Source organism: Asterias amurensis, chromosome 15 (genome assembly GCF_032118995.1).
Source record: "Asterias amurensis chromosome 15, ASM3211899v1".
NCBI classification, from domain to species: domain Eukaryota; kingdom Metazoa; phylum Echinodermata; class Asteroidea; order Forcipulatida; family Asteriidae; genus Asterias; species Asterias amurensis.
The window spans coordinates 5,023,963-5,037,547 of NC_092662.1; the positions used below are offsets into that span (position 1 = coordinate 5,023,963).

At 38.7% G+C, this 13,585-nt stretch overlaps 1 protein-coding gene across 8 annotated transcripts in view; it reads left to right on the forward strand.

Annotated features, from left to right (window-relative positions):
* Positions 1-13,585, forward strand: part of LOC139948061 (DENN domain-containing protein 1B-like) — a 45,527-nt gene that overhangs the window by 140 nt on the left and 31,802 nt on the right. For all 8 annotated transcript variants that reach the window (XM_071946068.1, XM_071946072.1, XM_071946071.1 and 5 more), the window contains exons 2-8: positions 7,134-7,198; positions 8,037-8,130; positions 8,724-8,837; positions 9,179-9,248; positions 10,119-10,217; positions 10,893-10,946; positions 11,654-11,715. In XM_071946068.1, the coding sequence (XP_071802169.1) occupies positions 7,134-7,198; positions 8,037-8,130; positions 8,724-8,837; positions 9,179-9,248; positions 10,119-10,217; positions 10,893-10,946; positions 11,654-11,715 (558 nt within the window). The remainder of the gene's footprint in view (positions 1-7,133; positions 7,199-8,036; positions 8,131-8,723; positions 8,838-9,178; positions 9,249-10,118; positions 10,218-10,892; positions 10,947-11,653; positions 11,716-13,585) is intronic.

A 13,585-nucleotide genomic window follows, 5' to 3' on the forward strand; every position in this document is an offset into this window, starting at 1 on the left:
TGTAAATAATGACCAATTAGTGGGGTAACATATTTCTTTGTCTTGGTTTTAACAGTTGTCTTTCCGCACTTTCAACATGTTCAAGAATCAAATGTGTTGCAATATTGGCCGTCTACTGTCTTGGTGGGAGGGCGTGAGTTTCATCAATCATGTTTACTGACTTTCCATGGTTCCATGGCTGTTGACTGTCACTTGCTTGAAGTTTTAAAAAGGCAAATGACATGTCATTGTCCCCACTGTCGGTGTCACTGTCATGGAATAAGTGTAAACTAAAAGTGGTGTCTCAGAGTCAGAACCAGACACTGGGCTGAGACTGACAGGCATGACATTTTGACAGTAATGACAGGTGATGTTGATTTACACTGACTGACACAAAATGCCCAGACAGGACTTGTGTTTTTGTGGTGTGATGTTGACACAACACAAGTGACACAAAGCAGTAGTGTCAGTGAGTGACGTGACACCCCTAGTCCTTACTTAATATGCTTGCCCCATCAATAGGATAGTGCCAAACGCTGGACTCACTCTTCTTGGCCCGGATAACTTTCAGTATGCACCACCACCTTTTCACTAATTTTTACAAAAAGGGATATCTCATTTGAGGTAAATTAGTCTATTTTTCATATCAAATGAAAAAGTGGTGGCTCTTACGGAATATTTTGGCCCTACGCCCATACCACTTCAGAGTGTTAACAATTTTTTGAAAAGAAACAATTTATGCCTAGATTTTTCCCCAGTTGTCACTTACCTCATCAGCTCAGTCAATAAACTACAAAAAACATGCACAATAGTATTTTGCAAATGTGCATCCTCCTTATGTATGCTTTTAAGGTGTATTTTATGAACAAAATCAGAGAAATGGAACAGATCAGAATTTGTAACGACCCGCAGATGATGTTAGCTATTGCGCATACATGTACATGCTGACATGACAGACAGCACTGTGACCTTTGTGAATAATTGGTTGCACACACCATACTGGATCCATCATATCTGCTGTGTGATGAAATATAAGGTTACATACACAAGCTAGTAATATACACTGGTCGACAACATACAAATTGTATGCCGATTCGAAGAAAATCTTTTTACAAGTTACTCATATATAAATCGAGGAATATATGCTTCACGACGTGTATGATGCCCAATTCCGCGCTCTCGTGGTTGGGTTCATCCAAGGTGAAAGGGGAAGGGGAATGTTTTTTACCCTAACCCAACCCCAACCTTCCCCCAACCACAATTAACAATCTTAACCCTAACCCTACCCCGGATAACTTTCCGTATGGCGCCACCACTTTTTCACTCATTTTTACAAAAAGGGATATATCTATCAGGTAAATTAGATACTATATTATTTTATTTTGAATGAAAAAGTGGTGGCGCCATACGGAAACTTTTCCCCCTACCCCTATCCCCACCCTACCCCTAATCCTACCCTAACCCTATCCCCACCCTACCCCTAACCCTACCCCAACCCTATATTCTAACCCTTTTCCTACCCCCAAACACTCACCCTGATCCCCCCCCCCCCCAATCCAGTCACCCGTGGTTGTGGCTTCAGTTTGTGAAGCTACACAACCAGGCCACTGTAATATGCATGGTTGTGGGGGTGGCATGGAATTGGGCTTCATGTCGTTCGTATCTTCCAAAATCATCACAAGTTCTAAATCAAGAATGCTCTGGCAAGTTGCACAGTAGGGCTTTTCAACAGGCAAGATAAATACAAGTAGAACAAATTCCACAAAGCCTTGTTTTAATTTAGTGGTCCTGAAAATCCAACAGTTTAAAAAATCCTATGCAGAAGAAGAACACTGATTTCAGTAAATAAATAATGAGTAAGTAGCACACAGGTCAAGCTAAAAAGTCGGTGTTTACTACTTGTACTACATGTACATTTAATGTTTACATGTACTACACAATTTACGCTGATTTAGTGTAAAGGTTTGAGCCTAGCGATAACATAACCCTCCTGCTTCGCCATCGGCAGGAGGGTTATGATAAATCGCAACTAGGTTGAGCCCTGTCTAATAAAGCACATTCAGCATTCATAAATACCTAAGACAGTTTATCCATTCTGATTGGTCGAGAAGGCATTATGAGGTGTTGTTTGAATGGATGATATAACACCAGTAAAAAGTGTTATAACATGGGAGTGACACGCACGCTTGCACCTGTGCGTATAAGACAGTTTCTTCATTCCTATTGGTCGAGAGCAACGGCCGTGCCACATCACGCGATACGCGGTACGCCCACATCATTCCCTTATAAGGAATTGTTTACCCGATCAGGCCGAGGGCCTAACCATTTCATAGCTGGAGGGGTGTTGTGTTGAAAGAAATCATTGAATAATTAAAATTTTTGCATTTATTTTACCTTTTGACCAAAAAGTGTTGATGTTTTTTGACCGAAAAGGTATTTATGAATGGGAAATAAATTATCAAGTCCAGGGCTCAGCGCGGGTTTAAACCACTAGTTGAAAACCTCTTCACCACACATTGATTCCCTTAATCATAAAGTTATAGATTCCAATGTAACAACACGATGGCTGGCATACATGCACGCAAACTATGAATAAAACTCATGAGCCATGACCAAATGGAATGATTTCATTGTTAATTCCACAAATGCCAAGTTCATATTTTTGAAAAGGGTTCATAAATTTTTATGTGTTCTATGATTGCAAGTCAGTAGTTCATTGGTAGTTCATTTTTAGTCAAATATAGTTATGAATTGAATGAAAAGGTAAACCAATTCCAATTGACCATGTTGTTAACAGCATGAGGTCACTTTTAACAGCAGAATTACTTGCAATAAATCTTAACCTTACTGCCTGTAGGCCCCTTTCTTTGTTTTGTGTATCACTGGCAAATGTACATAATACTAATATAACAAAAAGCCAATTCGTTTTTCTTGCTTCTGATCCCTGGCTTTACCATTGTATTCTGCAGGTCCATATTGAATAGCTTCTGAATAGCTTCTCCCCCCCCCCCCCGAACAAAGATGTTGACAAAATAGGAGACCTCAAAACTTGGGGCTAAATAGCTCAGTTGGTAGTTGCCAGCACCTTGATCTGGAAGTCATTGGGATAACTTTCTGTATGGCGCCACCACTTTTTCACTCATTTTTACAAAAAGGGATATATTAGATCAGGTAAATTAGATACTATATTATTTTATTTCGAATGAAAAAGTGGTGGCGCCATACGGAAACTTTTCCAGTCATTGGTTCAAATTCCACTCTAGGCAAATTTTCTCTGCCAACACCAGCATGTTAAAATTGAGTCACTGGTTCAAGTCCCCCAGTCAATAATGTAATTGTTCAACCCAAAACAATAAAGAAAAACAGTTTATGACTTCCACCTTCCGTTTGGCAAAATAATTAGCAAACAAACAACGCAGTTAACGAAACGTTGCATTGTGGTGAGACTAGATCAAATGGGAAGTCTGTGGTAAAATTGTCAATTGTCATTACGCTTTAAAGTTAAAATTGGTCAGATCAATCAATTGCTAACAACTCACTGTGTATAGACCGTATTGAATAACCCCTTTTTTTGCTAGGAAAGTTGCCATCTTGTACAGTGTAGGTCAAACCGTATATGTGCGTCTACACGCGTACACCAAAGAAGCATGCAGCGTTGCCAGTTTGATTTCTACGGCACAAGCACACGCACGCACACGCACACACTCGCAGAGGCCATCTTGTAGGGCAAATATTTGAACGGTGACGTCATATTCAATACGGTCTGTTGGTGTTTTTATTTGTTGGAATCAAGTCATTGCTAACAGCTGCAATTTAACACTTAACTGGAGGATGAGTCCTCAAGTTGTATTACACTACACAGTATGTACAGATGGTTTTAAGTTCCTGTTAAAGGTAGGGTCAGGCCTTAAACTAACCCACAGCAATTGCCATATTGGTTAAAGACTCTCCTGTTATTAAAATCTCTCCATTGACTGCTACCACAAGAAGGTACTTACACTCTCATCGTGATAGCAGTTCTCGGGGTGATAGCAATCTATGGAGAGAAATGTATTAAAAACAGGGGAGGCTTGAGCTAAGGCTGCATGTACAATAGACCCTTCCCATGAAATATGTAAATTGCACATAGCGCGTGCGCACTAACGTTTTGGTTGGCAAAATGAGGGAACATCGCTCTGTTTTGTACACGACTAATGGGTGCGTGATGCAGACGCAATTGCGCGTCTGCTTAGTGCACAACTCTATGGCGTTTGCCAACCAACAGGGTCTGTACGCATGCGTGAATGTGATTAGCATATTTCATGGGAAGGGTCCATTGCTGTGGTGCCCTGTGCTTTTGCTTTACTCAGTCACGGTATTCTGTTTTATGACTTTTTTTTCCGTTGGGGAAAAAAAAACATTAGACCCCGTTTCTTTTCTGTTCACTCTCGCAAAAATGAATTTAGCTTGCATTCAGCAAGTGCTTTCATAATTGACTTCCAATTTGAAATTGTACTCTAATAACTTCCTGTTTTTGTCTTGAGAATCAAATGACCTACTTTGGTTTCAACCCAACTCCATAATATTTAACATTAAATCAATGCACAATATGTAGTAGTTACAATGACATAATGTATTTATAATTTATGTGATGAGAGTCATAATTTTTGTAAAATATTGATTGAAATGGTTTGCCATTTACATGTAATGTACGTTGTAGACTTCCCTTGTACATTACATGCGATCCTTCAAGTCAGTTTTCTTCACACCATGCCTTGGGTATTACATGTACACTGAGGCCATGGCCTGTGCAAGTCTCGCGCGCACCGGAGCGAGAAAACACGACAACTGAAGAACCTAATTTTTTTATGAATCAAATCTTTGCTTTAATTTTTCTTATAATGCCAAATCTGAACAACAAAAATAACCATTAGAGCTTGTTTAAATTAGTTTTAGCTTTTTAAACAAATACACAATTATTAGTTAAAGTCTATGTATAGACAAAAGTAAAACTCTGGGACAAGGATGTTTGTTTGATCTTAAATGTTTTGAAACCCCTTTTGTAAATCTACGCCCGAATGTGAGACTACTGAAAGCTGGTTTATACGCGGACGCACGATGGTCGCAAGGGCGTTAGATAAACGCGTGATGCATTTTAAAGAGGAAGCCGACGCCTAAGCGACCAATGAAAAGGCTTTCCACCCCGCGCGGCCAAAACAAGCGTCTGCGTAAGTTTCGTGATCAGAGATGGGCACAAATTCTTAATTTTTTACAAGTAACCTGACCTGAGGTCAAGTTTAAATATCGGTTTTTCTTCTTTATTATGTTGACTTTTTTTAAACTTTTATATATGTTGTTAATTAGTATTACATTTTTAACAACATATGTCATTTTTATGGTCATAAACTATATTAAACTAAAGTAATGGACGAAACAAAATCTCCCCAACGTAAAACTCCATAAGGTTGGGACCACAATGGTCCCAGAAGTTCAAATCTGCGCGAGACTTGCACAGTCTATTGCCCTAGTCTTTATGGTCTTGGCCTTAGTGCCCCAGGAGTTTACATGTATACTGTAGGAGATTATACTCTTAATAAGAAATTGTACGCTAGGCTAGTGTTTTAAAGTTTAAAGGAACACGTTGCCTTGGATCGGACGAGTTGGTCTATAAAAAGCGTTTGAAACCGTTTGTTATGAAATGTATATGGTTAGAAAGATATTTTAAAAGTAGAATATAATGATCCACACAAGTATCACTCAAAATTGCACGGTTTTTCTTTTTACGTCGCAAACTATCACCGTCGGCCATTTGTTGGAGTCAAAATTTTGACCACCATAAATGGCCGACTGTGTTATTGGACGAGGTAAAAAAGAAAACCACGCAATTTCGAGGCATATTTGTGTAGATCATTGTATTCTACTTTTACATCATCTTTCTAACCAATGCATTCTATAACAAACGGTCACAAAATGCTTTTCAAAGACCAACTCGACCGATCCAAGGCAACGTGTTCCTTTAAGGACGAGCGTCTTGGTTTCACCAAGTTTGACCATGACCATGACCATCACCATGTACAGATGTACATGTATGACCATGACCATGTACACAGTATGTACATTGTGTGTACGTTCACAATGTACATAATGTGGACATGCTGGGAAGTGAGGTATTTTCTGACTCATACTGAAATGTATCTTTAGGGATGTACGTATGTAAGTCAGTACTCTACAAGTGCATGTCATGCTCTTAATTTAAAATTTGAAGAAAAAAATAAATGAATGCTTGAATAGACTGTGCAATTCTCGCGAGAAATTGAACTTCCGGGACCATTGTGGTCCCAACCTAATGGAGTTTTACGTTGGGGAGATTTTGTTCTGTAAATAATTTTAGTTTAACATAAGTTATGACTCTAAAAAGTGAATATGTTCTTGGGAATGTAAAAATAAGTGATTAAAAACAGAAAAGTAAAATCAATTCAACAAATTAACAAAGAAAACTAAAACAAAAAACTTGACCTCCAGTTTCCGGTTTACTCTAAACAATTAAGAATATTACCCAATTGACGTTCCCATTATCGCTGAACCTATGTGATGATCGCACCAATTGGACGTGATTCACAAACGGGGTTTGTTAGAAAAACCATCCAGGTCGATGTCGAACAGTGATCTTCGTCCCGATAAATGTATAATATTTACATTAATTCAAACAAAACAATTATTATGTACACGAATTAAAATAATAATTATACAAAAAGTACGTTAAAAATAATAATCTTTAAGAATTTTTTAACAAATAACAATTTCAATACAATTTGGTTTTGTACAAAAATATACTTTTTTTCGAATTAAGTTCTCGTTTTCGCTACGTGCGAGACTTGCACAGTCTATTGTGCATTTGTGAATTGTGTGCGAAACAAATTTGAAAGGTTTTCAAAAGACGACTGTGGCTATATGAGACAATGATTTAAATCATGCGTAATTTTGCATCATATAAAATACTAAACTGCAGTCGAAAGAAACTTTTCAAGGGCACCAGGGCAATGACCAAGTGGCATGTAGGCAATCGCCTTTGTTGTCTCTGTGAACGTGTATCGGGCCTGGATTGGTGAAAAGGAAATGTGTAAACTTGACAATTGTTCAGAAGATGTTTGTCTTTTTTTCTCTCTTATTTCTAGGGAGAATCCAGAAGGCCTTTTTGTCACATTCTTTGAAGTGGCCGCCCCTGTTGATAAAAAGTCGGGTGAGTGCAATTAGGCTTTTTCTCAAAACACTGTGTACAATGCTAAAAAACTTCTGACTAAGGCGAAGCAAGGCTTCATGCTTTGCACTCCAAAGCCTCCCTCCCCCTTGCCAACCCTGGAGAACACTGATTGTTGGACAACATAACATTGTACCCAACATGTATGACGTTCACAAGTTTGTATTATGAAAAAATTTCCACTCAGTGCACTAAGTACATACATGTACATGCACAGGTTCGTTCATTGTAACTTTCATTCATGCCGTTCACAATCAGGAAGTCAATTTGATGTGGCATTTATAAATAATGTTGTACAATGTACACGATATTATTGTTCCCAGGTCCTGACAGGATGTACTTTTACATGAAGGCCTACATGTAGTTTGTGTATACATCAGGCAAATATTTCTCAAGACCTTTCCCGATTGCAGGATTTTCTCAAAACATTCTTGAGCATTGAGATTTTTTCTTGAAAGAAGTAAAGCAGGTGCAAAAGAGAGAAAGAAATAGACCGCATTTGTCAAAACTTTTGAATGAACAAAAATTAACAGATTATTGTAAAAAGTCTATCTAATTGTCTTTGTAACAATAACAGCTTCAATGTACCTCTTATAAACTTGATGCTTGTCTTGGTGGTGAGAATTTTCTGCTCCAGAAAAGAAAATACCCAAACAGAATCAAACAAATAAACAAAACAAGGCCCAAGCAGAGGGATTCAATTTTTGTTTTATTTTTCATGACAGCCGCTGGACAAGGATGTTGTATCATTTTGAATTATCATTCTACTATCTTATTGTTCTAACGCCCCCATCCCTTTCTGGCTCGTTCGTTTTTCTAGCTCCACAGATCGTATCCCAGTTCCCGGATGATTTTGTCGACATCGGTGTAACCAAAGAGTTGCCGAAATTCTGTTTCCCCTGTGACCTCAGTAGGTGAGTTGACTTAATTAATGTTCAAGCAGATTATTACAACAGCTTTAAAACCAAACTTGGGGTTCTTTTTCAAGAAAGATAAGAAATATTCTTGGTCTGTTAGACCCCTTGCATAATGACGTTACAAGTTCAAACATGTCAAATAGTGCCCTGACTGAAGTGCATGTAAAGCACACAATGGGCTCTGGCGCTAGGTAGCCTAAGTGCGCAGTAAGCAGCGCCATGCGCTTAGGCCCAGGGTCAAATTTCATGAAGCCTGTAAGCACAAAAAATTGCTAAGCACAAACAAATTTTGCTAAGCAAAGATGGGTAACCAGCCAGAATAGCTTCTATTTACCATTGCTGCCAGTAGTACCCCACTCACTTCTTTTGCTTAGAAAAGAAATTTGCTGAGCAGAACTTTCTGCTTTAACAGCTTCATGAAATTGAGCCCAGATCATTCAAATCTTTAGTAATCATTAAAATTGCAGGCCAGCTAATGGCATCTATCATGCAAAACAGCATGAGCGATATTGATGACTCAAACAGTAGGAGGGTTAAAAACAATCATATTCATATTAAAAACTCACAGTAATTTCTTTCCTATTTTACAGGTATAATCCAGCGGGTCAGCATTTTACGTTTGTACTGACGGGACTCGACAATAAACAGAGGTTTGGGTTCTGCCGGCACCCGCCTGGCGCCAAAACATGTCTATGCATTCTAAGGTGTGCTATTCTTCCTTTTCTTTAATCCTTCCTATCTATAACATTGTGGTGTATTTTGCAAAGAAACGTATCTCGCACGAAAATACTCCATGCAACAAAAGGTCCGTTTTTGGCAAGTACTGGTGTGTTGCGTTTTCATCCAAGCTTTTTAAAGATATTTTGAGATACATGTACTTGTTCAACATTTTGACAAATTCAAACTTGAAAGTAATAAAAGTGCTTTTTCAGGAGATACAATGTTCTTGCAGTGAATTTAAGTTTTACATCCTCTTAACTCCCATGCCAGTTTGTTCTGATTCTTTCTTACCGCTTGTTTGTTTTCTGGTTTTACTTTTGCGTAGTTACTTGCCATGGTTCGAGATATTCTACAAAATTCTCAACCAAATAGCGGAGCTCAAGCATCATGATAATGTAAGTGCTGTCTCTTTTAAATCTCAATAAATTATTATCAATTAATTTTATATGCTGGCTTGTCATGGCCGAGTGGTCAAGTGCACTTTACTCGAGCTCTGGTGTTTCTGACCAGCAGAGTGTGGGTTCGAGTCCTGGTCTTGACAATTGTCCTTAAGACCAAGTCACTACTCTTTTATTCCCATTCATAAATTCCCTTTTGTTAAAAAGCAGAATAAAGCTTGAAAAGGAAAATTTTCAGTTTCTGTCACACTATGGGGCTCCAGTTCGTGAAGGGTCAAAATTGCATTGACGCACACCGGTTGTACGTACGCACACAACGTGTTAATAGGGTTTTTTTTCATTGAGTACCAGTGTATTCATTACACTAATTATGCACTTGTTTAAATTAGTGTTGTCTCTTTTTCTTTTCTGTTTGAACTGTGTATGTTGTTATCAATCAAGAATCAAGTTATCTGAAACTTATAGACACTGAACACTATTGGTGATTGTCAAAGACCAGTCTTCTCCTTTGCTGTATCTCAACATATATATATGCATAAAATAACAGACCTGTGAAAATTTGAGCTCAATCGGTCATTGAAGTTGCAAGATTTTAATGAAAGAAAAATCACCCTTGTCACACGAAGTTGTGTGCTTTTAGGTTCTTGATTTCGAGACCTTAAATTCTAAATCTGAGGTCTCGAAATCAAATTCGTGGAATATTACTTCTTTCTCAAAAACTACTTCACTTCAGAGGGAGCTGTTTCTCACAATGTTTTATACCACCAACCTCTCCCCATTACTCGTTACCAAGACAGGTTTTTATGCTAATAATTATTTTGAGTAACTACCAATAGTGTCCACTGCGTTAATTTTTTTCTATTCCAGAATGATGTCGCTAAACAGCTGATACTGAAGCTCTTTGAGGCTGATGTTCCCAACGCCTATACACAGTGTCATATCTCATTAGCTGGTGACGTCCCAGTGGTATGTAGTATTCACATAGAGTTATATATAAGAACTAGAGGGCGCACTGGTGATGCTTCTGGCACAAACGCGACGGCACCACAAGGAGACATGCGCGCGCCATTCTGTACGCGTGTTGAATAAGAAACACTTGTTGGAGTTTGTGTGTATTGAACGCTATGCGATGCTGTTTTTTTCAATTTACAAAATGGCCGCACAAACACACGCTAAGCAATGCCTGTTTGTTCAACTTAGAAAATGGCCGCCTGCGCGCATGCCAGGTCGCGTATATAGGCCAGTGCGCCCTCTAGTTCTTATGTATAACTCTATGAATATTCATGATGTTTTATTTCTGTCCCTCGTCCCAAGCCTCCTTGGAATCAACTGGTCCTTTGTAGACCAGCATTGCTACCATGGGCAGCGTGCCATATTGATACCTCTCGTCACTGACCGCGGGGGCCGATTTCACAAAGAGCTAAGATTGATCTTAACTGCAAATCAATCGTAGTTGCTAAGGAAAGTGTGATGTTACAATACAAATCACTATTCTTGCGATTAGTTTTATTGCTTTGTGAAATCGGCCCCAGGTAGTGAAACGCCGCTTGTAGCCATTGGAAGTTTGAGTTGGAAGTTTTAATGTTTTGTCAGACTATGAGATATTCAGAAGTTTATTTTTGTGCTCAATTTTTTTTTCAGGAGATGAAATTTGCAGGTCCAGATAGCAAAGCTTTGCCTAGAATACCTGACAATGTAAGTATACATAACTCATGTCTAGTTCCATGTAAAATCAAATCTTGCATTGCATTTTATTCACATGTATGAACCAGGCTTTACCAGGTAAAGAGTTGAGAGTGTCATGGCCGAGTGGTTAAGAGCATCAAATTCAAGTTCTGGTGCTAAGTCACCGGAGTGTGGGTTTGAATCCCGGTCGTGACACTTGTGTCCTTGAGCAAGATACTTTACTATAATTGCTTCTCTTCACCCAGGGGGAAATGGGTAACCTGCGAGGGTAGAGGTTGATATTGTAAATGAAAAAGCTTTTGGAGCAAAATAAACTGTTGCCCAGGTTGTAAACTCCCAAGGGAGCTGAGAAACATTATAAGGGATGTTATTGGCCCTATGACCAGGGCACTAATGTAAAGCGCATTGATACGGTTATTGTGAAATGCGCTATATAAGAATTGGTTATTATTATTATTAAATGTCCATTGTTTATGTAGCTCTGATCATATACGCACATTACAGAGACCAATGGATTTACCTGGTAAGTCAACTGCCATGAAGCGCCCCAAAAGTGCCCCATTAAAGGTTGTGGAGGAAGAAAAACACTTAAAGACTGCTGACCAATCAGCAGCCAGTATTCTAATTTGTTTGGATTGTGAACAAAAAAAAAGTTCACTTACATCAGGAATTCAAAAAAGTTTACAAAATGACTTGATTTCTTTCTGTATCAACAGCGGAACATGGTGGAATACTTCAGTGCAGTCAACCCCCTGAACATGATGATACTATTTGCAAGGTAAGACCTCTGGACAAAAACCTAAATGCAAACGAAACAGGTTTTGCATTTGATGTTAAACTTTCAGTTTTACAAAGGCCATGTTTTCACTTTTGGGTGCAGAGCTCCAGGGCTTTATGTTTAAAGACACTGGACACTATTGGTAATTGTCAAAGACCAGTCTTCTCACTTGGTGTATCTCAACATAATGCATAAAATAACAAACCTGTGAAAATTAGAGCTCAATTGGTCGTCGAATGTGCGAGATAATAATGAAAGAAAAAACACCTTGTCACACGAAGTTGTGTGCGTTTAGATGGCTGATTTCGAGACCTCAAATTCTAAATCTGAGGTGTCAAAATCAAATTCGTGGAATATTACTTCTTTCTCGAAAAACTATGTCACTTCAGAGGGAGCCCTTTCTCACAATGTTTTATACCACCAACCTCTCCCCATTACTCGTCACCAAGTAAGGTTTTATGCTAATCATTATTTTGAGTAATTACCAATAGTGTCCACTACCTTTAAGCCCTGAACTCTTGAATCAATATATATTTGGTTTGCGGTAACACCACGTGTGTATCTACCTGCCAGGTAGATTACGTTCTCTAGAGAATACACACATGGTGTGTCACCCTAGACCAAATATATATAGATACCTCACCATGCAATTCCTCAAATCCCATAGGACTTGCAGGCATTGTGATCATAACCACTCCAGAACCCATGACTGCAGACACGACCCATCTTGTTCTTGTCGTTAAATACAGTGGACACTATTGGTAATTTTCAAAGACCACAGTCTTCTCACTTGGTGCATCTCAAACAAACCTGTGAAAATTTGAGCTCAATCGGTCGTCGAAGTTGCAAGATAATAATGAAAGAAAAAACACCTTTGTCACACGGAGTTGTGTGCTTTCAGATGCTTGATTTCGAGACCTCAAGTTCTAAATCTGAGGTCTCGAAATCAAATTCGTGGAATATTACTTCTTTCACGAAGACTATGTCACTTCAGAGGGAGCTGTTTCTCACAATGTTTTATACCACCAACCTCTCCCCATTACTCGTCACCAAGTAAGGTTTTATGCTAATCATTATTTTGAGTAATTACCAATAGTGTCCACTACCTTTAAGCCCTGAACTCTTGAATCAATATATATTTGGTTTGCGGTAACACCGCGTGTGTATCTACCTGCCAGGTAGATTACGTTCTTCAGAGAATACACACATGGTGTGTCACCCTAGACCAAATATATATAGATACCTCACCATGCAATTCCTCAAATCCCATAGGACTTGCAGGCATTGTGATCATAACCACTCCAGAACCCATGACTGCAGACACGACCCATCTTGTTCTTGTCGTTAAATACAGTGGACACTATTGGTAATTGTCAAAGACCAGTCTTCTCACTTGGTGTATCTCATTATATACATGAAATAACAAACCTGTGAAAATTTGAGCTCAATCGGTCGCCAAAATTGCGAGATAATAATGAAAGAAAAAACACCTTTGTCACACGGAGTTGTGTGCTTTCAGATGCTTGATTTCGAGACCTCAAGTTCTAAATCTGAGGTCTCAAAATCAAATTCATGGAAAATTACGTCTTTCTTGAAAACTACTCCACTTCAGAGGGAGCCGTTTCTCACAATGTTTTATACTACCAACCTCACCCCATTACATGTTACCAAGTAAGGTTTAGTGCTAATCATTATTTTGAGTAATTACCAATAGTGTCCACTACCTTTAAAGCCATTGGACCGTTTCGGTAAACAGTGTTGTCCAAGGCCCACACTTTGTGTACCACAACTTCTACATCAAACGGAAAAACCCACCCTTGTTTTCGCGCGTTTCGCCGTGTCATGACATGTGTTTAAAATAAATCCGTAA